This window comes from Rhizophagus irregularis, chromosome 28, assembly GCF_026210795.1.
Source record: "Rhizophagus irregularis chromosome 28, complete sequence".
Taxonomy (NCBI): Eukaryota; Fungi; Glomeromycota; class Glomeromycetes; order Glomerales; family Glomeraceae; genus Rhizophagus; species Rhizophagus irregularis.
The window spans coordinates 2435883-2460626 of record NC_089456.1 but is presented as its reverse complement, the minus strand read 5'-3'; the positions used below and the strand labels follow the sequence as shown (position 1 = coordinate 2460626).

The following is a 24744-nucleotide window of genomic DNA, read 5'->3' as shown; positions in this document are numbered from 1 at the left end:
TCTTATTTACACTTGATCCGGATTTCTGATGTCGAATTGTTATTAGAAGAATTGCTAGCGCTTGCAAATTTTCGCAAAATAATGATTTCACGAGAACTTTCTACCGATGATATTTGTGGTAAAATTTGTGATGTAAAATTTGTGATAAGTCATTCTCATTGAAAGATTTCAAATTTACGATGAAATCATTCTCTTGAAAATTAATATTATCCGCACCATCTTCCTAAATTAATAAAAAAATAAATTTCCATATATTATAATCAATAAAAAATTTTTTACTCACTCGTGTAAAGATTTATGGTAATCTTCCGGAGCATTCTCTACAATGCTTCGCTATAACCCTCAAAGATATTCAAAAATAACGCGCCAACGCTCACTTTCCTTCTTAAGAATATATTTTTCAAGATGGATATTTTTATTTCTCTGATGAAGTTGAATAAATTGAAAAAATTGGAGCCGATGAAGCTGATGAAGCTGTCGAAGTTGATGAAGCTAATGAAAACTGATGAAGTTGATGAAGTTGATGAAGTTATATGTTAATTCAGAAGAGTTTGGTAGTGCAAAAAAAAAGAACTTAAAGAATCTTAAATACGCTTACTTTATTCGAATCAACTAATTTAATTAAACCTTGATGTTATTAAATATGTTTCTAGAACGTAAATCTCAGTCATGATCATGTAAAACATTCTATTACACTTGATAATTTAGTATTCCAATCTATATTTATCTCGTCAATTCAATGAAGGTAACGTACCACACATCTTTCATTGCACTTCGACGGGTTAAAGTTAAATATTTACGCACTCTTATCTTGCGTATTATAGCACCAATAAATAATAATTACCTACAACAAAATAAAAATCTTTTTAATATTTCTTTCCCTTTTTAAGAAAACATAATTTAGAAAAAAAAATATATTTTTTGATATTTACTTGAATAAAGTTTTAGTTATTCCATGAAGTCGTATTTACATTATCATTAAAATCTTACTTGACGATATTAATTTTAACCTAAAAAAAAAATTAATAATATTAAAAATATTTTTCTTTTTTTTAAAAAAAAAAGAAACACTCTTCGTCCATCTTTTATTTACCCTTTAAAAGATTATCTCAATCAACTTTTTTTTTTCTTTTTTCAACAGTATAACTATTTTCTTATAATACTCGTACACTACCAACAGCATTAAGTTTATTTTTTTTTCATTTACCATATATTCAATAATTACAATAATTCCAGTATATTCAATAATAATTCATATGTTTCTCAAATTTGTTCATTATTTTTTATCAATGAACTTAAAAAAAAAAAATCTTAAAAATGAAAAATAGTTAGTTATAACTAAAAATGCACGTGTGGCGTCCACGTTAGAGTTACAGAAATGTTGTGTATGCAGTTGAGACGGGCGATCTTTCGGTTACATTTTCTGGATTATGTAAAAATTTAGCAATGTATTACGTTAGAAGGCACAGAAACACCCAGAGTATTCTTTATATTCTTTATATTTTTTAATAATCAAATACTTTGTATTTATTTTGAATACTAATTTTGTAAAATTTAACCATTCTACTATACATAAAAAAAAAAATAATTACGTAATGTATGAGGTTGAATACTCCGTAAAAATTTAATTATGAAATGATTATTACAAAGATTTAATAAAAAAAATTATTTAAAAAATATGCACATTAAATTACATTATATAAATTGATCAAAATTCCGAATTCCGATAGAAACTTTTCCGATACCTTTTTATTAATCCTCATACAAAATATAAAAAGCATTAAACAAAAGGTGCTACAGATAATCCGAGATCTTCAAAGTAAACAAACATCCCGTATCCCGTGGTCGGAATGGTCGGAATGAAATAAATTGCGTGTTATATTAAAAGTCCGTACAAAAGTATCACCCCACTTTTCTTAGCAGTTATATAATTTTTAATTCTTAATTCTTAATTCTTATATGAAGGTAAAAAGTACATCCGTTTTTTTTTTAACGTGTCACTTTTCTATTAATAATAAAGTATTCAAATAAAGCGTAGTCTGATGAACATATTTGATCTACAATATCATATGTTTTTGATTATTTTAACCTTTTGGGATGAACAATAATTATTGAAAATCGTCATATTTTGTTTTCTTTATTCGTATAATTTTTAATATTCGCAAATGAAAAAAAATGATATTTTTATAGAACAGAATGTATTAAAAATTTTTAATTGTTAATTATAAAGAAAAGAAAAGAAATGAATAATATTATATTATTAACGGGGGTAATAGTATAATAATAATGAATGGGACTATTTTAATTAAACAAAATGGGTATTTGTTTTTACCCCTAAATTGGTAGTTAATATGAAAATGAAGAAAATGAACCCAATTTTGAAAAATTTTAAAATATTTATTAACCGAAAATATTCCCAAAAAATTTTTTATTGAACGAAATATCCGAAATCGTTCTCTATAGAAATGTTTAATTTTTTGTTTCGGTCATAAGTAATGTATATATTCCATTGTACTACATTTAATATTATCAGCCACAGTCACAGAATAAACCATATATAAAATAACAACATTTACACTGCATTTAAGATATTAGCCACAGAAAAATCTATACATAAAAGTCAAGGCCATTTGTACTACATAAAGCCACAGAAAGCCATATATAAAGTTCACAAGCCCACAAGACTGTATTTGGCGGTATTAGAAAAAAAAAATTCAAAAAAAAAAACAATCTGAAATATTAAATCCTCTTATTAAAATAACCAAAATATCACAAATATGAATAAATTATTAACAGAAATAAAATTCCAAATCTTTAGAGAACTTTTAAAAGATTATACTAAAGATGGATATCCTGCTTTAATGGTTAATAGGGAATGGTGTAATATTATCATATCAATATTATGGGAAAATCCTTTCGTAAAAGGACATCGATTTAATCATTATAAAATTATTCGTACACTTTTATCAACTTTAAATAATGAATCAAGAAAATTATTAATTGATAATGGAATAGATTTAACAACATCAAAATCTGGTACAATATTTGATTACGCATATTTTATTCGTAATATTCCTTATGATTATATTTATAAAGGAATAAAAGATTATTTATTATTAGAATATGAAAATGAAAATTTTGATATAAAAGTTGATAATAATTATGATTTAAATATAAAAAAAATTCGATTAATATTTCAACAATTATTATTAAATATAATAAATAAAAGCGAATCAATTAAAACTATAAGAAGATTTCATTATGGAATTCAAACGAAAGAACTTGATATTATAGAAGAAGAGATTAATAATATTCCCTATTTACCTGGAGCAAATAAAAATTTAAAAGAATTATATGGTATTCATATTACCAGTAAATTAAATTTTACAAAATTTCAAATCGGTTTATTAAAAATTTGTAAAAATATCACATTAATTAAAATTAATTGTGAAAACATGGAATCATCTCGTTCATTGGCTTCTTTAATTAGAGAACAAAAGAAGTTGATCGTTTTAATTATCGAATTTTCTGAGGATGATATATTCGTACCTATATTAGAAGCACTTGAAAATCATAAAGAATCACTCGAATATCTTTCAATTAAAAATTGTAATTTTAATATTATAAGTAATAAGGCATTAAAAATATTAAAATCATGTAGTAAATTAGAAATTCTAGGATTAAATCATTGTACTGGATTAGATAATAAGGGATTATTATCATTATCAACATCATTCCCTTTATTAAGAAGATTTACGTTTAATTTTAAAAAATATTATTTATTAGATAAATTTTTAGTCGGAATTATTAAAACAGCCAATAGAAATTTACGTAAGATAACTTTGGATTATTTTACATCGAAAATTATTGAAGCAATATTAAAATATGCGACAGATTTTAATTCTTGTGAACTTGGTCCAAGTGAATTTTCATCTATTGAAATATTAAACAAACGATATATAGATTTTACATCAAAATTACGAAATCGAAATTACAATAACGATAATAATAATGAGGTTCATGTTTATCATAAAAATTTGAACTTTTTGGAATCTATGTAATTAAAGTATTTAAAAATATACATAATATAAATTAAGATAATATATATAGACAATAACGATAATTTAATAATTATTTTAAGTAAATAAGAAAAATAGTTTTACTTTATTTAAGCAAATATTGCTTTTATAGAAAAACTAATTAAGAAATATTAATGACATAAAGATTTAACCTTATTTATACAATTTAATAAATTTACAATAAAAAGGGATAAGCCGAATACGCTTAGTCAATATATTATTAGTGTGGCGTTCATATTGTTATTTTTTTATTTTTGATGATGATCATCATCTGATATTTTTATTGTAAGCCGCAGTATTTACGTTTCATATGATCACTTTTCAAAGTGTACCAATAGCAAATTTTTAAACTTCGATAATTATATTTTCAAGAAAAAATTGACATTTTGATTGAACTTTATGATAAAATTTTGAGAATACTATTGATAATATTGATATTAAAACAGTATTAGATCAGTATTAGAGCACGTCAAAAATTTAAATTTTATAACAGTATTTTTAAAAGTCTAGTGACGTCATTCGTACGAACCGAAAAATCGAACTTATATATTTACCGTAATATACGTTTAATTTATATTTACTTTAATTATATTAAACCTGATTAATATAATGGATTACCAGTAAAATATAATATCAACTTAAAAATTTTATATATGCATGTACTATTGTATTACAATATCGATGTACCGTAGATCAATATTCATCGCAAAAGTTGTTTGAACGATAATATTTTCTTACACAGTCACACAATTACCTAAACCTAGGACAAACAAAAAATATAAAGCGATTATTTTAAATCGTTAGCTCGATATTTTTTATTTTTATTTTTAATAAAATTATCAAAAATTCGTCTTCGTCAAGATTAATTATTAATGGTCTTTCAAAAGAGATAATACGAAAATAGATAATTAGAAAAAAATAGATAATTAGAAAATAGATAATTAAATTAGGGTCACTCTCATATCAAATAGGACTGACTCGTATAATAGTCTATCAACAATCTGTAGTTTATAAACAATATTAGTAAAAGATAGCGTTTATAACTATTGGTTATAAATAAAATTAATAAATAATGATAATAATAAATATAGTGATAATAGCTTCAAATAGTTAATGATAGATTTTGACTAAAATGGACTAATAATGGTTCATTTCCAAAATTAATTAGATTATTGGACTTAATTTCCATTTCCAATTATTTATGATTTATTTTTTTTTAACTAAGTAAAATTATTTTTACCGTATATGGATTTACCGTATATGGATATATTACATGAAATTAAATAAATATTATTAGTACTATAAACTATTAGGAATCATTTATTTTAGTCATTAGCATAAAAATATCTTGAATCCTTCATTGTTTATAAGTTTATAACAAACAGGGCGAAATAAAAATAAGAAATATCAACTAATTGATCTGTAATTGCCAAAAATTTCTAAGGTGATCAGCATAATACATATTTTTGATAAACGTCCAATCAAGTTTTATTGGATTACAGACAATTGAAAATCAAACAATTGGGAAATTATCCAAAAAGAAATTAGAACAAAATGTGATTTATTACAAATTCAAAATACAAATTGTTATAAATTAGGTTTGGATTAGATTTTCCCCAAACTTTCAATTGTTTTCAAATTGGATTACAGTCCTTACACCAATTCCATCATTTTGCAAAATTAAATAGCGATCAACTTTATATACCATGATTATTCAATCTTTTTGTTCAAAATTTTCTAATAAAAAGAATATATTTTAATTCATTTCATGAAAATTGTTATTTTAATGAATTTTTTTAATGTTTTCTTTTTCATATAATGATTTATAAATAATTATTGCGTTCAGTTCAGAGATCATGATGATAGTTTAAAAAATAGTATATAAAAAGTATACCATAATGACGTCAAAAACTCGTTAAAATATTAATATTAAATCTATGATTGCAAATATATTTAATATTTATCCATTTATAACGAAAAAAAAAATATCAGTCCATCAAAATCAAACATGATTGCGATTTGTTGGTATTATTACGTTAAAAATAGAATATCTGAAAAACTTCCGATTTAAAGAATTTGTTAATTGCTTTTCTATAACTTTTAAAAAAAATTTAAATATTTTTGTATCTAAAGACACGAAAAGTTCAATATTAAACTTTTTTTAAAAAAAAGTTTCCAATTATATTTTACTGCTGATTGGTCTTATATATCACGTGCGTGCCAGTAACGTGTCAATTTTTATTAGTCTGATGTACACGAGTTAAAAATTTAAACCTAAATGTGGGCAAACAAATTTATTCTTATACTTGACCCTAACATATCATTTTATTGATAAACTTGACAGTAACTATTCACACCTAAACCACAGGGAGTTGCGACAACATCTACCGGGTACTCACGAATCTTATCAGAGAATTCGTCACATCCACGGCGAAAAATACCTTTTTGGCGATCATATTGTATAATAGCAGGAACTTCAGTAAACTTGTCTTGTTCTCTTATAACCGGTGCTCATGCCGATCAGATTATAATGCATTTCTCGGAAAGATTGCCCCAGCTCATTATCATCAAAAGCCTTCTGCAATTTTTTTTGGGATCTTTTTTAAGGTTAGCAGCGGATCGTAGGGACTTTGTGGTTGAATTTCAGCATTAGTAAACCCATCCTCTAATGATATGAAACGAATCATTTGATCTTCCATGACACTCTCAGTCCTTTTACGTAGGTAAATAATATTGTGAAAAACCACGTAAACACGCCAAATTGTATCGTTTTTAAGACTACGACCTCAGAATATGTCCATATGTCCACGACGAATATAGCTGACATAGGCGATTCTTTTAGAGGTCATAGTAGGTTTATTAAAGGATAGAATAGTAGGTAGTGAGGAACCCGCAACTAAGAAGCGTCGTGTAGAAGAAATAATCAAGAAAAAATAATCGGCCGTAAAGCGTTCGCATGTATATTAGCGTAGACGTCATGTATCTGTATTTTTCGCATGTATAACATGTAACAACTCGATCTCGTAATTTATTATTGTAATATATTATCAATGTAAATATCTATAAAGAAATTTAATGCATAACCCAAATCTTTACATATTATTGTTTAATAATTTAATTATAATTGTTTGTATATTTTAACAATTATGACTCGTATTTTTATTATTTATTGTTATTATCTATTTTTCATAAATACGTTCATATTTCTGTTAGCAATGTAGCAATCAAGTACATATCTTTTATAATATATTCTTTTTTAAGCTTAGCCCCACATCATTTGCCACTTAAACCCGGTAATTGATACTTCTTCCTTATCGTCACTCCCATACACTAGTTTTGCCTTGCCGTCTCCCAGACGTGAACGGGAATCACATTTTCATAATTTTGTTTTACAAATTTTCTAAAGTAGTTAGCATGGTTTTCGCTAGAGCTGATATCAATTGTATACATTTTATCGCACTTATGGATGGAAGAATAATAATCGGAACGTTCAAGGTGATTATCAAACACTGACTCGCTTGCTGCAACAGAGAGTTCAAAGCCATAAACAGGTAAGGTTTTATTACGGAAGAGAATATTCAGACGCTGATGACGTCAACTTCCTTCATCACGCTCTTTGACCTAGTCATCGAGAGTTGCTTTGATAGCTCCAGACATGATTTTTTGCTCAAAATAATAGCAGCAGTTACCGACAAGACCCTTGTGTCCAAGGGTAAGAGAGTAAACATCCGCAGCAATATTGTCTACTTCAATTTCAAACTTATTATCCTCAGCATATTGAGCAAGAAGATCCTTGACCTCTAATTAATAAACTGAGCTGAATTGAAGACTCCCTCAGCTGGAAATGGTGAAATGACCGAAGTAGAATACTTTGAATGTCAAGCTCAAGCAAGCAGAAAATCCTTAATGACCTCGGTGCCGATGAGCACTACAGAATGTACAATGGAAATATCTCCTCTTTGGTCTCTAAGAACCCGCAAAGAAGCTATAAGACCATGAAGTTTCGTTATCATTAATTGGTCTTGAGGCTTCATCTATAATCAAGATTATATCTCTCAATGATGTTCTGTCTTTATTAAAGAGTCCTTCAAAAGCACTTGCTCTTATTTTTTCATTTTTCAATTTAGTAGAGAAAGACGCTTCATCTACATAAGCAGGTATAGCAGACTTCACTTTGACGCATACGGACCGCCAGAACTCAGTAAGACCTTCATTAGTTATAATTCCACTATTAAAGTTTAATTAACAAACTGTATGTTTGCTATTAGTTTCAATCCAACGTTTCAGTTCCCAAGCAGCAGTCATTTTGCCACTTTGTCGATGCCCATGAAACAAACAGAACTTGCCCTCAACGATGTGACTACCTAGATTCGCAACAAGTTCTTTAGGCTTAATATAAAGTTTTCTTCTGGATCTAGACGGTTAGAAGAACAGAAGCAGCGGCCTACATAAAAAAAAGGTTAGGTCCAGAAAATCACGAAACAACGCTTAATGAACTTTTGAATCATGTGCAAACTTACTCATCTTCAAGCGTTCATGAGAACCTTTAACACGAAGAAACTTATCAGTAGCGGGCACTTGTACGATGACGTGAATATTCCTTTGGATAAATTTTTCAAAACATCCCTTAACCAAGAAGATGGGTATCAACTGCTCGCCTCCAAGTTTTTCTTTAATATCATCTTCGGTAGTAACATGTTTTAAGCCTGTCTCATTCATCGTAAGCGATGTCAACCTTCTAAAGGTCAATGTCCTTATAATTAAACTTAGTATCCTTAATCTCCTCATAGACGAGGTCTGAAATCTTTAAATTATTAATATTGACTAAAGAACCAAGAATGTCGCTTTCTTCAGTAACGTTAACCGCAAAAGTATCAACAAAAGAAGTCTTTCCTATGAATAAACAATTTATTGACACCATCATTTGGGAGATAAAATAAAGAAGTGTTTTTTAATGAGAGAGAAATTTTGAGGATATATATATACTTGTAAAAACCTTTCCGAATTCATAATGATTAATAATAAAATATTATAATGACGATATAGGTACTTCGAATAAATAGAATTTATCAGTAAAAATCTATGCGAAAGAAATGAAGAAGAGTATTCATCATGAATATTTATCATGAGTATTTATAAGTGAATCGGTCGTACGGTGACCGTATTTGACTAAGTATGGAAATGTAAATGATTTATGTACTAGGCTACTTGCCTATTTCATACTATTTTATGGAAAGGGACAATGTAATCAACACAAGATTGTGAGTATTGATTGTACTATTAACTTAATGTACTTTGCGTTATAATTTTGCTTTATTGATCATATGATAATATACAGGTTGAGGTTGTAGCCTGCTACATGGCGATGCTATTTATTCTTTTTTACAAGATAGTCCGCTAATAATACCTTCAGTGAAAATTATATATACTAGTTATAGTAAACAAAAAAGAAACAATCCAGACATTTTATAATTTTTTTGCATGTATTATTTCTGTAGCTTGATAAATACATGCGCAGTAATATTATAGTATTACGTCACAATCGTCACATGTATTACAAATAATTTATTCTCGCACTTTCTCATTAAAAAAAAAAGCCCTTGATGTTCTTAACATATAGCGTTAAATTCTTTTATTGTTAAATTAAGGGGAGGTGGTTGATCAGATTTTCGTAATTATTTCCCCCAAAAAGCATTTGATCCTGCAAATTATATAGAAAGATGCCCCGGTTAGTAAATCTTTTTATCCACCTTGTGCAAATATAAGCAATAATCAAGCGAAAAATCAAACGTTGATCGTTGATATTTACAATCTGTATATTCCGAGTAATAATGAGGTTAGTTCGGAAATCGATTTTCTCATCTCTTTAGATGTCCTAAAATAAAATAAACATATTACTCCTCTTGTAATATATCGGCGTTCTCTTCCCTCTTTGATAGCATCATATGTTTCTTTCAACTCACTTCTGAAATTTAAAAAAAATCAATAAAGTTGGAAACTGTTGATTTTCATTAAAATATTTACCCCCTAGACAATAAGAATTACATGTGAGAAAAGATGGAATTAATCATATAATAATTAAAAAAATAATTTAAACACTGATTTTCACAGATATTGTCATACCGATAAGTATAGTAAGTGTTATGTTACTAACTATTAAATGTAAAGTCCTTGGAAGATGATATATTTATAAATTAATTATCAAAGCAGATTTACAACATTCGCTTCTAATGGACGATTTTTATAGATCATCCGACGAACAAGAATGTATTAATGTTTTGAAACTATGAATTAGGGTTTGATCTTTGGAATATCGCTGTAAATAAATTTTTAATTTTTAGATTTTCATAACTCGCGCATCATGAAAAAGAAAAATTTTTATTGTAATAGAAATTTTTATTACGTACGCGATTCATACAAAATGTTTTTAACCGAGATTTAACATTTGTAATAATAATATTTTTCATATTAATTTAATTATATTTTTTCTTCGGCGGCGTATCTTCAATTAACTAGTACTAATAAGTAAAGAATATTCATTTGAATTACATTAGATTATAATATTTAGATAACCATAAATAATTTTTCTTTAAAAAAGAAAAATATTTTTCTCGTATCCAAACTTTAAAAGCAAATATATATCACAGAAGCTAAAACTATTATGAGAATAATTTTGAAATTATCTGCAAACAAAAATTATCAGGACTAATAAAGATATTTTATGTTGACGAATTTTAACTTACCACAATGAAAAAAAAATCAAGAAACCATATCTGCAACCTTAAAAAGGTTAATATTTGTTAGTTATTTTGTATACATTATACAAAAGGTGTATATTTCTAACTTGCACCGATATTCTCTACTCGTTTGCTTAAAGGGCCGCTTAGAAAAGTTTGCTTAGGCCTTAGAGGAAGATTATATATACACGACCGATCTTACTATGATATTATTTGCGTACCGTGTAATTTAGATATTTCTTTTTTAATTCTAACTTTGCGTATTTATGTTTAAAATTTATAATAAAAAGTTTTTCGGTTACAATGAATTCTTCTTTTTCTATTGATTAAACCTATTTAGAATGAAAATTTATACTATATCCATCGGAATTAACAAATTTAATATTTGAATTGAAGAATATATCAGAATTCTTAACTCTAATAGAAATATTGATTGGAAAAGAACTAAACTCTAAAGCTTTCGTTTATAAATCTGTTAACTTTTTTGAACCAAATAATTTTAAAAGAACGTTTCCATAGTTTCAAGATAAAATTACGATTAAAACAAGAGGCAAGTTCCATGGGAGTTATTCACTGGTGGTCAAATTTTTTTTATAATTTCAAATATGCTCCTTTTAAAAAATTACTTTATTCAGCGTTCTGGTATTAAAAAAAATCTTCTACATTTATCTGCATGCAAGGCCATTTTTGCATGTCTCTTTAATTTCATTAAGTCCAGTATTGAGGAAAAATTCTTAACTTTTTTTTTCTCTATTGCAAGTTCCGGTATTGAGAATTCTCTATTGGATGTAAGTACTGGTATGAAAAAGAGAAAACTTTATCTCTGTTTGCAGGTTCCGGGATGCGAAATAAATTTGTCTAACGTTATTATCATAAATCATTTTTCACTGAATCCAAATAATTTTTTCAATTCTTTGATCAAATTCTTAAGATTTGGATTTAAGACTAAATATAAGACTTTCAGCTAGTAAATCATTCACGATAAAAAAGTCCAAGTTATTTGAAAAACATAATAATAATAGTGATAAAAAAGGCTTCACATGCTAACACATATGAGCTATTATATCAACTAAGTAAATATTGTGGTGGAGGAATAGATTTCGTGTTGTTAGATATTCACTACTTTCTGATATTTTGAAATTAAATGATTCTGTAATAATTCTTTTTTTTTTTCTTAAAAAATTTCATTCATATGAATGTTGTACTATTTATTTATCCTTAACTCACCAATGCCCCAATTGAATTTTTGATAAATCAGTTCCTCAACAAACATTTGATGCACGATGATTATTATTATCAGGAGATTTTAGTGAATTTTATAAAATAATTTTACCGCCTTTACGACAATTTATGTAAAAAAAAAAATAATATATAAATTACTAAATAAGTTATAGATTTAAAATATCTTAAATATCATTTGAGTTTGCATAAAATAATAATGCAGACTCTAAATATAAAATTAATTGTATGTCCTAATAATTAATTTTAAACTAAATTTATGTAACCTTAATTTATCATACAATATATTTATTAAATAGAACGAAAAAATAGAATTACATATTTAATTAAAAAATATTTATTTCGTTATTAAAAAGTTTTTTTCACTTAGAAGTGAACTAATTTTTAGTATACATAACTTTTTAGACAACGAAAAATAATTTCATTTGTAAGTTACTTTTTAATTACTTGAAATACTTCATAATCTTCTACTTCAAAAACTTTTGGAATTCCTATTCTATGATAGCGATTTCCATTATCACCATCACTATAATTCCAATTATTATTACAACAAAATAAATTACCCATACTTGGTCCATAATTACTACCACAATAAACAGCTTTATCGGTCATAATAACATACCCTAGTTTTGCAGTGGAAATATTTTTTCCATCTGTAAAATTAAATAAAAAACTATCTGCTGTAGTTTTATATCCAGATTGTACACTCCAATCAAGTGGATTATACCCTCCAATTAATTGTGTTGAATTTTTAATTTTTGCCACCCAAATAGTAGCTCCTTTATTGTCACAATTCCTATGAAAAGAATCAGTATCAATTCCATCCTTACTTGAGTTATATAATAACTTAAAATCATATGGAATTTTTTTTCTATCATAATAAGAGGATTCTTGTTTATCAATCCATGAAGAAATGAGGGGAAGATGTTTTGATTCAATCATGGTTGAATCAAGTTGATATTTTAGAATTGGATTTCTTGAAGGAGGTAAATTAACTTTAGGTTTCACATTAGGAACTATAAAATATTCCAAAAGATCATGAATTAAATCCTGTGGTAATATATCTCTGTAACAATAAACTTTATAAAAGAAATCTGTAGGTTCAATATCATAAAATCGAATTAAAGGAATAAACTTGTATAATTCCCTTTCAGCCCTTATAATATCATCTTTATTCCATTTTGTTGGATTATTTTGCATTTTTTGTTGAGCGAAACACCATTTCAATAAATACTCCCAAATTTCAACTTCACCCATATTCAAATCATCCCTCTTCAATAATAATTCCAATAAAGGAGCTTTTAAGTTAATAAAATTATCAGAGCTAAATAAAATTTTAGGTTCTTCACAAATTTTATCAAGACAAAAATTCCATAAATCCGTAAACGTTTCATGTTGATAAATAGTTTCAAGGATTTCGGTTGGATTCTGGTTTAAAAATTCTGTCTGATGTTCAATCAAAAATTCTTGAATATGGAAAACTAACGAATGGATATTTAGCTCATCCACTGCTATCAATAATTTTAGTACATCGGAACCTTGTAAATTTTTCAATTCAATATTTCCACAATAAATAAATCTAAATAATAAATAATTAATATTTAAATATATCGTATATGTAGATAAAATTAATGAATTTATAAAATTACCTAAGAATGATACTAAATAATTGAGGTGAAATATTTGGTTTTTTGAAAATAAATTTTCCATCTCTTTTCTCAGCCCATTCATTAGAAAATGCAGTACGGAAATATTGAGACCTAATACACAAAATATTTGAATGAGCATGAATTTCCTTCATATTTTGTCCTTCTCCGGTGTAAATAATAACGTCATATCCAATTTCTGTTTCAAGCAATTTTTCATAATCGTTAGATAACTCTGCCCAAAATTTTGAAGACATGATTTTCTAATGTAAAATAATAAGAAAAGCTATAAATTTTAAGTTTGAAAGTCGTAGCTTTATTTAAATAATTTTATGTTGATTGTGTAGTTTGTGTACCGTGAATTTCTAGAAACAGTTACCGTAGATTTTAAAGTCATGTGACAAATTGCGGATAAAATAAAAAGTTGAAGAGTGATCTATACTAATTTATTGAATCTCTTTGTTAATATTCAGTAAATAAATGGTAGTATTTTATCAGAAGTCACATAATCATAATATCAAAATCTTAAATTCACAACTCACAAGCTTGTTTATAATTGTATGAAACTATATTTCTTTACACATTATTTCTTTTTATTAAATTCATTAATTCTTATAACTTGCTACTTATGCGACTTATGCGACATTAAAATTATAAAAATTTATTAGGTGTTTTTTTCAACACCATTAATATTAATTTAATTTAATTTTTTTTATTAATAAGTAAAAGCAGCATTTAAGTGTAATTAATTAATTGAGACAATTAACTGGAATTTTTTATCATGCGAACAATCATTTTATCTATTCTAATAAATTCATTAATTTTTTAGAATTTTTTTGTTAAAATAAATATCTTGAAAGGAAAACTTAATAGATTAATTATAATGTCTTCATTATAAACTCGAAAAATATAGAATTTTGGTCTTATTCAATCATTAAACTATTATATATAAAGAATTACTAAACCAGAAGGAAATTTCCTCCCCTGCTGTAATGTGTTACTAATATCATTTTATCATATGATTAATAAACAACTATTTATATTTTTGTACAGTGCCATCTTCCTGGGGTTAGAGTAGGTTGTTATAGCAAGGGTAGTTTAGAATAGTAATAGTTTTTTATTTTTCAGTTCTATGTAATGATCTACTTTAATTCGCATCAGTTTAGGTTCTTAACTGCTGATAACTATTAGTAAAAGTGAAAATAAAAATAATTATATGAATTTTCTATAGGGCGGGCTTTGCTCCTCTAAACAGAGTATGGAAAGTAGTGGGTTAATTATAGGAATGGTTTTAGAATTTATTTATATATGTTTTAAATAGTTTCATTTATAATTACCTCACCGTTAGGCAAAAATTACCTTCTTGACCCTTCTCGTATTACTTTCTTGACCCGGTCAAAATATGCATGATTATGTATGACAAAAATGTTCCTTTCTTGACCTGAAACGCGATATGTGATAAACAAAAAAGAAATATTTTATTTTTTATTTATATTTAACAAAAGTAGCGTTCTTTTAATACTTTTTTTATTTCTACAATATTGATAAAATTAAAATAATTTTATTTTATTTACAAAAGATAGCCGATAAATAGATTACATTTAAGAGAAGTACATTAATTAGGTAATAAATACTAAACTACAACCCGCATAAAACTAAATATTAAAAAAAAAAAAATAATAATAAATTATTTTGTTATTAATCACTAATGATAAAAAATAAGTATTATATTATTTTTTTGATATTAAATATTAATCTCTTTGTGTATATAACTCTTGAAAAATTATGCGTTAATGTTTTTTTGCAGGTCAAGAAAAGAACATTTTTGTCATGCATAATCATGCATATTTTGATCAAGTCAAGAAAGTAATACGAGTGGTCAAAAACGTAATTTTTGCCACCGACAGTGTGAACTGTGAAGTATATGTATGATACATCATTAAATATTGTAATATGTAATATTTTATTAATGGAAAATTGACTTTAGTCTTTATGCAATAAAGTTTATGGTGGTACTTTGTCCATAAGAGAGATTGAGATAAATTAACTATTTGAGGAGATTGAAAAAAAGGATAAAGATTTAAATTTTTATTTTGATTCTTTGTACTATAAAAAGATGAATCTATGATCATATTCGTTTCTGATGTATATTTTATAATATATTTTGGATAATATTCATTTAGTAATGGCATTGTGGAAGTGATAATACTTAAAAATGACTTATTGTTCATTAAATCTTCTTTAAAATAAGTCATACATTTTTTATAAATATCATCAATCAATTCTAACTTATGTTCTTTAATTGCAAATTTTAATAATTCAACTCCATATTTCAAAAGACTTGACTTATTATTTATTACATCTGAAACCCATCCATCTAATCTAAAACTATCATAATTTGGTAATGGCAAAGTAGATTTTGAAAATATTCTTTTGTAATGTTGAAGTATTTTCATATATTCTTTATATTTTTTAATGAGATATTTGTTATTGCTATTTCTATAACTATAATTCTCTAATTTCATAAAATAAAAATAGTTTAAAAAAATAGATTTGTCATTATCACTAGATTTGTTATTTTCACTAAAAGTATAAATAAGAATACCAAATGTTGTCAATATAACGATATCATTGTTATTAAATAATGAGCTCGCAATTAATTTATGATTATTGCGGAAATCATCATCAGATTTATAAGGATAATGATAATTTTCAATTCTCATGCTAATTAATTTTCCTTTTTTGAAAACTTCCAGTTTAATTTTACCGTCATCAACACGTATATCCCATTTAATTAAATTTTCAGTTGATACAGTTAATTCTTTTTCACTATCATCATCATTTATTGTGGCTTTTTGAAATAATGTAGACACAGTATCCATATATAGATGGATATTTAAGAGTTTGTAAGTTTTCTTGTCATCATCATCACATTTAATAACTTTAACTTTTGACATATTTTCGTAAAATTTAGATTTCCAAACACGTTCATTTAGAATTCCAAACACAAACTTTGTTTGATCATCAGTTGATTCATCAAATAAAGTTTGATTAAACCTATTTTTATATTTACTGATCCAGCAATATTTGATTTCTTTATCTAGGGTATAATAGAATAAAGAAGGTAAAAGAAATAAACCAGTATGATTCATAAAATTATATAGTTGAATATCTACATAAAAAAATAATGATTTAATATGAGTAATAATTAAAGTATAGATAAAATTTTTTAAAAATAATTACCATCATTTATATCCAAAGAATCAATAAGAATTTCCAATTCGATTGAATAAACGATAATTTTATCATTGGTTTTTAGAAAAATAAACTTTTCATCATTACTGAATATTCCGATATTTTTTGTTTCAAAACTAAAAAAAAAAAATAAATAATATTTATATATTTAAAATTGATTGGTTTAAAAATAAATTTTATAATATTTATTACCTTATTATTATCCTTATTATTACCAAATATTTTTACACCTCTCTCAGTATTAATATTCCATTCAAAAATGTAATCATTTGAAAACAGGTAAACTTTATCATATTTTGATATACTTATTAATTCATAATCTTCAGGTATCTTGTAAAATCTCTTACATTCCCATTTGTCATTTTTAGTTTGTGTAGAATAAATCCAAATAATTTTTTTATCTTCTACAAAAGTAAAATGAGCGTAAACTTTACTATATAAAATAAATTCACCCTTTAAATTAAAGGTACAATACTCTGCATCAACTCTTCCATAAAAACTTAATGCAATATTTTTATCTTTATTATCCATATCGATTACTAAAAAGTATTAAAATAAATATCAATTACCATAATTTTAATATTTACATAATCAAATAATTATTACTTACCAAAATTATCACCATGACAAATATAAGCAAGTTTCTTATTATCAGAAACACATAAACTTTTGATTCCATGATTAATTTTAACAGTTTTATCAAATTTAAGTTGAACCTTATTTATATCTTCAACATTCCAACCGACAATTGAACTATCTCTTTCACTATAAGTAATAAAGTAGTTTTCATTTGGTGATATTTCTATCATAGTAATAGGTTTACCATTATGTGGTTCATCATCGACATCATCGAAGGTAAATATTTTATCAACTGAAATGTCTCTCATTTGACTCATTTAGTAATCGCTTATAAATGTATAAATTTATTACCAAAGAAATTATTTTTTTTTTCCATTTGCGCCTCCTGCATAAAAAAAATCTTTTTTCTTATTATGAAAAATTAATTGAGTAATGATCAACTTTTTTTTGTGCGTGGTTGTACATATATATAAGGAAATCTCAAATGAAAATATGACGTTTTTAAGAACGACACTTTTCTTTTTTCGGCAGTAATTTTTCTTAAACTATAATATAAAATACTAAGATCGACATCATTGAAGAAAATTAATGATTATAAAAAATGAAAAAATAATCAAAATAATCAAAGATTTTTGTTTACAAATGTAGCAAATATAAATTTTAAGATATGAATACTGTGTTACATGCACACAATTTCTAAAGGTAAAAGATATTCAAATTTAAAATTTTTTCAGTATTATCCGAATCATTATAACATTTATTTTTGAATTTTATTTTATTTATTTTTCTTTTTTAATTTCAATATGGAATCTTCATATTTATTTAATAAAACTAGAAATGCGTCTAACACCAGGGACTCCGTCCCTGGACAACCTTGCCAGTAATGCTGATAATCTACTGATAATTTAATGTGCAATTATCATTTGTTTAATTGAAATATGATATAATGATAATAAAATCAAAAGTGAAGTGAAAGAAAATTAAATAAAAATGAAATAAATAAAATAAAAAGTGAAAAATAAAAAATGATAAAAAAAAAAAATATTTACATCAATTTCATTATTATTTCCCAACGAAAATTTACAATTATTTACTGATAGAACTTGGCCATTTGTTAGTTTTGGAATATAACATGGTATTGAAGGATCAATTGGATAAAAAATAGTTATGTTAAACATTTGTATTGAATCATTTTCATTTAATCTTGTTATGCCAGTTGCAGAACTAATAAAGAAATTTGGTGCAGTAGATTCTTTATAATTTGAAATATATAAGATTGTGGAAAGTTGAGCTGGCATTTTTGTTATAGATAAAAAAAAATTAACACAAACGTTTTTTTTTATAGTCTTTATATAAGTTTTTTTTTATTGAAATAGTTGGGAAATTTTATTTTATTGTACGTAAAAATATTTAAATTTTATGAGAAATTTTTTTGGGAATTTTTTTAATATGTGAAATGTTTATGTATAATAAAATTTTGTTTAATTGTTTAAAAGTTAAATTAGACAAATATATAATAAATTTATTAGTAATTGTTTTGGGATTTTGTTGATTAGCTAATGAATTTTCAAATGACAAAAAATATTTGTAAATTTTTCATCATTTAATTATTATATAAATAAAAATAAAATAAAATAAAATAATTTTTTTTTATTAAATAAAAAATAAAAAAATATTGAATAATACTGTATGATACGTTTTTTCATAAAGATTAACAAAAAAATTGATAGATAAATAATAATTGAATAAGATTGAAACTTTTGTTTACGTAAATCATCAAATTCAATTTATTGCCGTAAAAATCTAAATTTTAATTGGTTAATTTAAAATAGTTGTTATTCTATGGTAAATATTTAATAATAGTTTATTGATACTATGGTAAATATTTAATAATAATTTATTGTATATTGTATAACAAAAAATAAAAATACTTTATTCGGTAAAGTAATTTTTTTTAAAAAAAAAACCCACAAAATTGATAAATCAAGTGACATTTTAAAAATTTCTTACGTAGATCATCATTTCAATTTACTTACGAAAAAAATAAAATTTAAAGATCATTTATTTAAATTTTTTTTAAAATCATTTAAAATTTTATGTTAATTTAATAAAAATAATTTATTATATTTATTGTACAAAAAAATTAAAAAATATATCTATTGAAAGTAATTTTCTTTTTTTAAATAAAAAACCCCCAAATTAATAAATGAAGTGACATTTTTCTTACGTAGATCATTAAAAATTTCAATTTACTTACGAAAAAAATAAAATTAAAGACCTTTTATTAATTTTTTTTAATAAAATTACAGTCAAAAATTTATGTTTAATTTAATAAAAATTATTTATTGCATCTATTGTACAACAAAAATTAAAAAATATATCTATTAAAAGTAAATTTCTTTTTTTTAAAAAAAAGTAAAAAAATAAATTTAATTTTTTGTATGAATTTTTTCTTGAAACTTTAACAATAATATTTAATTTATTGATTAATAAAAATAATCATTATACGAAAAAAAAAATATATACATTTATTTTTGTTAAAATTAACTTGAAAAAAAACAAAAGAAAAAAAAATTTTATGTACGCAGATCATCAAAAATTGAAATTTGCCGTGTGTCTTATTTTTTGATGGTTCAACTTAACTTACAACAAAAGTGGCACAGGAAGCCCTAAATCGCAATTTTATTCTTTTGATGTCAAAGAAGCATAAGCATATGCATATGCATTATGATTATGATTATGAATTGTCTACACCAACTCGTACTTGTACTCGTGATCTAATCATAAAGCATAATGCATTAAGTATTATTTATAAAACGCAACTCAAATTTTTATCTGAGCTTTTCCAAAATTGATCAAAAAACATATCAACTCTTGACGATCATTTACAACACTATCCAAATTAAGCGGAAAAATGGATAAATTTGGAAATGATCTGATCAATTCAACCTCTCTTCTACGCTAAAAAAGAGATAGATAAATGTTAGCTGGCAATAAAGAAGAATTAGAAAAAATATTAAAAACGGCTGATGACTTCTATACTCTTAACGATATTCAAATAAATAAAGAAAAATCTGAATTGTTACTTAAGAAAAAGAATTTTAATTTTAATGAAAAAATAGAGTTAGAATTTGGCAATCAGAAAATCAAAATCAAACCTAAAGGAAAAACAGAAAGTCTTAGAATCTTGGGTGTTTGGTTCAATATATATAATGATAACAATTTTATCAAACAACAAGCCTTTGATGAAGTTAAAAATTTAAGTAATAACCTGCTGAAGAACAAATGCATAACAGATAAAATTAGTTCCTATATTTTTAATGCTGTAATATTACCACGTATCGAATATAGGACACAAACGATAATACTATCAGAAAAAGATTGTGAAAAAATCATGGTTCCTTATAGAAAAAATTTTAAAAATAAATTAAAGTTAGCTTCAACTGCACCAAATATAATTATGGAATTGAATTTATTATATAATATTCGTTCAATTTTTGATAATCAATTGCAAGCTAAGGTTAATAATTTTATAATTCAAATTAATGATCAAGGAATTCTAGGAAAAATAATGGAGATTCGTTTAGTAGATATTCAAAATAAACTACTTTTACCTTTCAATCCTTTAATTAATTTTCCTTTTTCTAATAAAGATTTAATCTTTATGGGTCAACATTTGCGAAATAATTTTATTATTAATAATTTATTATTAATGAAAAGTTATAATTTTAGTATAGAATTTAATAAACACAATATTGGGAAAAATAGTACTGTATTAGGAAGGGGTCGTCATATTATGGAAATTGTTGGAACTGAAAGTTTTTTGAAAAATATAAAAATTTTACGTATGAATAATTTATACTTTTTGGACCAATTTTTATCTCCTGATAACAAAACTCTTCTGACATGGTGGAATATAAAAAATAAGATATTTGCTCTTAGTAATAATAGAAATAGTAATGTAGTTAATACGCCAAATATATATAAAAAAATTCAGTCTTTAGTTACAACTAATGGAAAAAATTATAATGTTAAAGAGGAATATATAGATAATAATGTAGTCACAAATTTGGGTGGTTATGAATTTTTACCAATTAATATTCATATTAATAATATTATAACATCTTTTAATATGTTTCATTTTGAAAATATTTATGGAAAAATAATTGAAGAAAAGCCCTTTACATATATTTTTGAACATTTTAAAAGAATATCAGACACAAGTGAAATTAATTTGTTTATTAAAGTATGTAATGGTTGTGAATATAATATTGGTCAAATAGAGGGTAAATGTATAATAGAATCAATGAAAACTGAAATATATGAAGTGAGATATAAAAGACTTATTAAATGGAAGGGATATAAGGCATATCTTCTAAAGGAAGCACAACATAATTATATGGAAAATATTATAAGATATGATCAATTTTTTAAACGAAACCCTTTATATTACTCTTCATATGATAATTATCAATTACGTTTTGATGAAAATAGTTTAGATTTTATTGAAAAATATATAGATTTATCATTAGATAAACAGAAATTATTTGATTCAAGAAAAATTTTATATGATTCAAACATTAAAGATTTTGTTTGCTATACAGATGGTTCAATTAAAGATATTACCAAAGAATATGTATCAGCTACTTTTGGAACAACTTTTTATAATTTGTCCTTGCAAAAAATTTTGGAATTAATATCATCTTATAATAATTGGATTTCATCAACACGTGCAGAAATTTTTGCTTTATTAATTACTTTGCTAATAGCACCTTCTAATAGTAATTTAACAGTTTATACAGATAGTGCTAGCGTTATTAGTAATTTTGAAAAATTTAAATTTTATAATTTTACTTTAGTTACTAGACAAATTTTTAAAATTAGTAATAACAACATTCTTTGGAAAATAATTATGGATATTATTAAAGAAAATAATTTATCTGTTAATATATTTAAAGTTAATGCTCATACAGATGATTCTTTAAATAATTATGTCGACAATATTGTTTCTTTGGCACATAATGATCAAAATTTAGGAATTAATTTAAATTATAATAATTTTTATGATCTTCCTTGGATTCCCAAATGGAATGGCATAGTTATAGAAAAATCTTTAAGAAAGTTAATTACATTAACAACCAATACGAAAAATTTGGAAAGGTTTTTAAATTTAAATAGAAATGATAAGTATAGAAAATGTGAAATAGATTGGTCAATTTTTTTTAATAATTTTTTGGGAGAAAAACAAAAATTATACACTGATTTCAAAGAATCAAAAATTAGAAGACGCAAAATTCAGTTGATGATTGAAGAACTTCCTTGCATTGAACAAATTAAAAGAACTTTATTTTCATTATATAAAGAAAGGTTTTGTCCTATGTGTGAAGAGGATGAAGAAGATTTCAATCATATCTGGTTTTGTGAAGAAAGACGAGAGGATATGGATGATTTAATTTCAGGAGTACAAAATTGGCTTCTTTTAGAAATTAATAAAATTTTAGATCCTATTAATCATATTACTCTTGAACATATTAAAAATCTCAATGATATTTGGAAACTTGAAGTATCAGAGGATCACATAACTTTCATAGATTTAATTAAAGGTTTCTTTCCTTGTTCGTTAATTAATTTTTTTAAACAATTATTATCTACGAAATCAAAAGTTGAAATTTTGTCATATAATTTTAGGAATGAAATTTTGGATAAATCTATGATTTTTTGGAAAGTGAGGTGTAATAAACTTAATGAAATTGATAGAGGTTTGGGAATTGATAAAAATGTTAAAAAACAACATTTTGGTAAAGAGCAGTTTATTGACAAAACGCGTAAATCAAAAAATAAGAAATACTTTAATCTACAAAGTCTTCAAAGTCATATTTATTTTGGGGGTAATACAATAGATTACTATAATATTGTTGATTACGGTAGTGTTTTGTAGTATTATTTTTATTATCTTTGATGTTGTAGTAGTAATTAAAGGAGTTGTGGTGAGTTTTTATATAACATTACCGAAGTCCATACGAATAGTAGTAGTTATGCGGATAGTTTAGTGAACCTATTTGGGTGAGCAGGATGGTAGATAGTTCTTTTGAACATAAAATCTTAAGTCCCTAATAATATTATAGTATTAGTTCGATCGTGTTCTTTACTAAATGTTATATAATGTAGATCTTTTCCTTTTTTGTAATTTTTCTTATTTCTAAATAAAGTCGACTTCGTTAAAAAAAAAAAAAAAAAAAAAAGAGATAGATAAAAATTTTTACTTCATATAAAGTTTCTTGTATAAATAACTAACTGTACTCATTAAAGATATAATTAATTAGTAATAAAAACAAGAGTTCATGATTAAAGGGGAGTTAGAACTATAAAATGTAAAATATATTAAATGTGATTTATTTTGAACTAATAAAATCATGATATTCGAACCATAATTAATTACCATTTACAGTCGTAATAAAACTCGTTGAGATACAAAGAATGGGATAGTTATGTATTAGTTTAGCTTTGTATTGGTTAGCAAGGTTGTAAAGTTTAGTTAAATAGTTGCACTCAAAACAAATAAAGATTAGTCAATTGTATCATAAAGATTCTTTAATAGTACCATTATTCGAAACTTATTGTTATTATAAACTGTATGTAAAGGTAATAGTAACCAAAGTAAAATCGAAGTTTCAAAGTCACATGATATATGTTATTACGTGACACCTGTGCTTGAGCACCTTCAACCCAGTCAACGAATATTTATGCCATGAATTTGATTGATTAGTTACTGCGACTTCATAACAATATTAAATTTTGACGCATTGTGCGACAATATCGGAATCATCACTCCAAAAATGAATATATTGGGCGTAATAACAATTTGATACTTCCCCTTTTAACATATAAAATTATAAAATATTTCCAAAAGGATCATTCAATTTTACATTCATGCATTTTAGTTAACAGATTAGTCATTTAACGATTACGTTATTATGGGAAAATCAAAATATCGTATTATTAATATTTACTTGATATTTTAAGTGATGATATTAAAACGAAATCAAATAGATATAAAATTATTAATAATTCATTACCTTTAAATACACTATTCAATTATCCTAGTTTTTTTAAAATATTTAAATACATATAATTTTATTTTATAAATTTACTCAATCTAAATAAAATATACATTCATTGATTGTTGTTGATCAATGATTTTATCAATCA

The 24744-nt window shown here is 24.6% G+C and overlaps 3 protein-coding genes across 3 annotated transcripts; 1 reads left to right on the top strand and 2 right to left on the bottom strand.

Annotated features, from left to right (window-relative positions):
* Window positions 1–2749: 2749 nt before the first annotated feature.
* On the top strand, window positions 2750–4297 carry OCT59_019173 (uncharacterized protein). The gene has a single exon (XM_025314709.2). It carries the CDS (start codon window positions 2778–2780, stop codon window positions 4059–4061), a length of 1284 nt encoding a protein of 427 aa, XP_025184525.2. The 5' UTR covers window positions 2750–2777; the 3' UTR covers window positions 4062–4297.
* Window positions 4298–7700: 3403 nt separating this feature from the next.
* OCT59_019172 (uncharacterized protein) lies at window positions 7701–8798 on the bottom strand (the record flags this gene model as incomplete). The annotated part of the gene is made up of 4 exons (XM_066135845.1): window positions 7701–7879; window positions 8054–8307; window positions 8457–8523; window positions 8600–8798. 4 exons carry the CDS (start codon window positions 8796–8798, stop codon window positions 7701–7703), a joined length of 699 nt encoding a protein of 232 aa, XP_066005097.1.
* Window positions 8799–15554: 6756 nt separating this feature from the next.
* OCT59_019171 (uncharacterized protein) lies at window positions 15555–17843 on the bottom strand (the record flags this gene model as incomplete). The annotated part of the gene is made up of 5 exons (XM_066135844.1): window positions 15555–16873; window positions 16945–17072; window positions 17149–17160; window positions 17234–17495; window positions 17567–17843. 5 exons carry the CDS (start codon window positions 17841–17843, stop codon window positions 15555–15557), a joined length of 1998 nt encoding a protein of 665 aa, XP_066005096.1.
* Between the last annotated feature and the right edge of the window lie 6901 nt (window positions 17844–24744).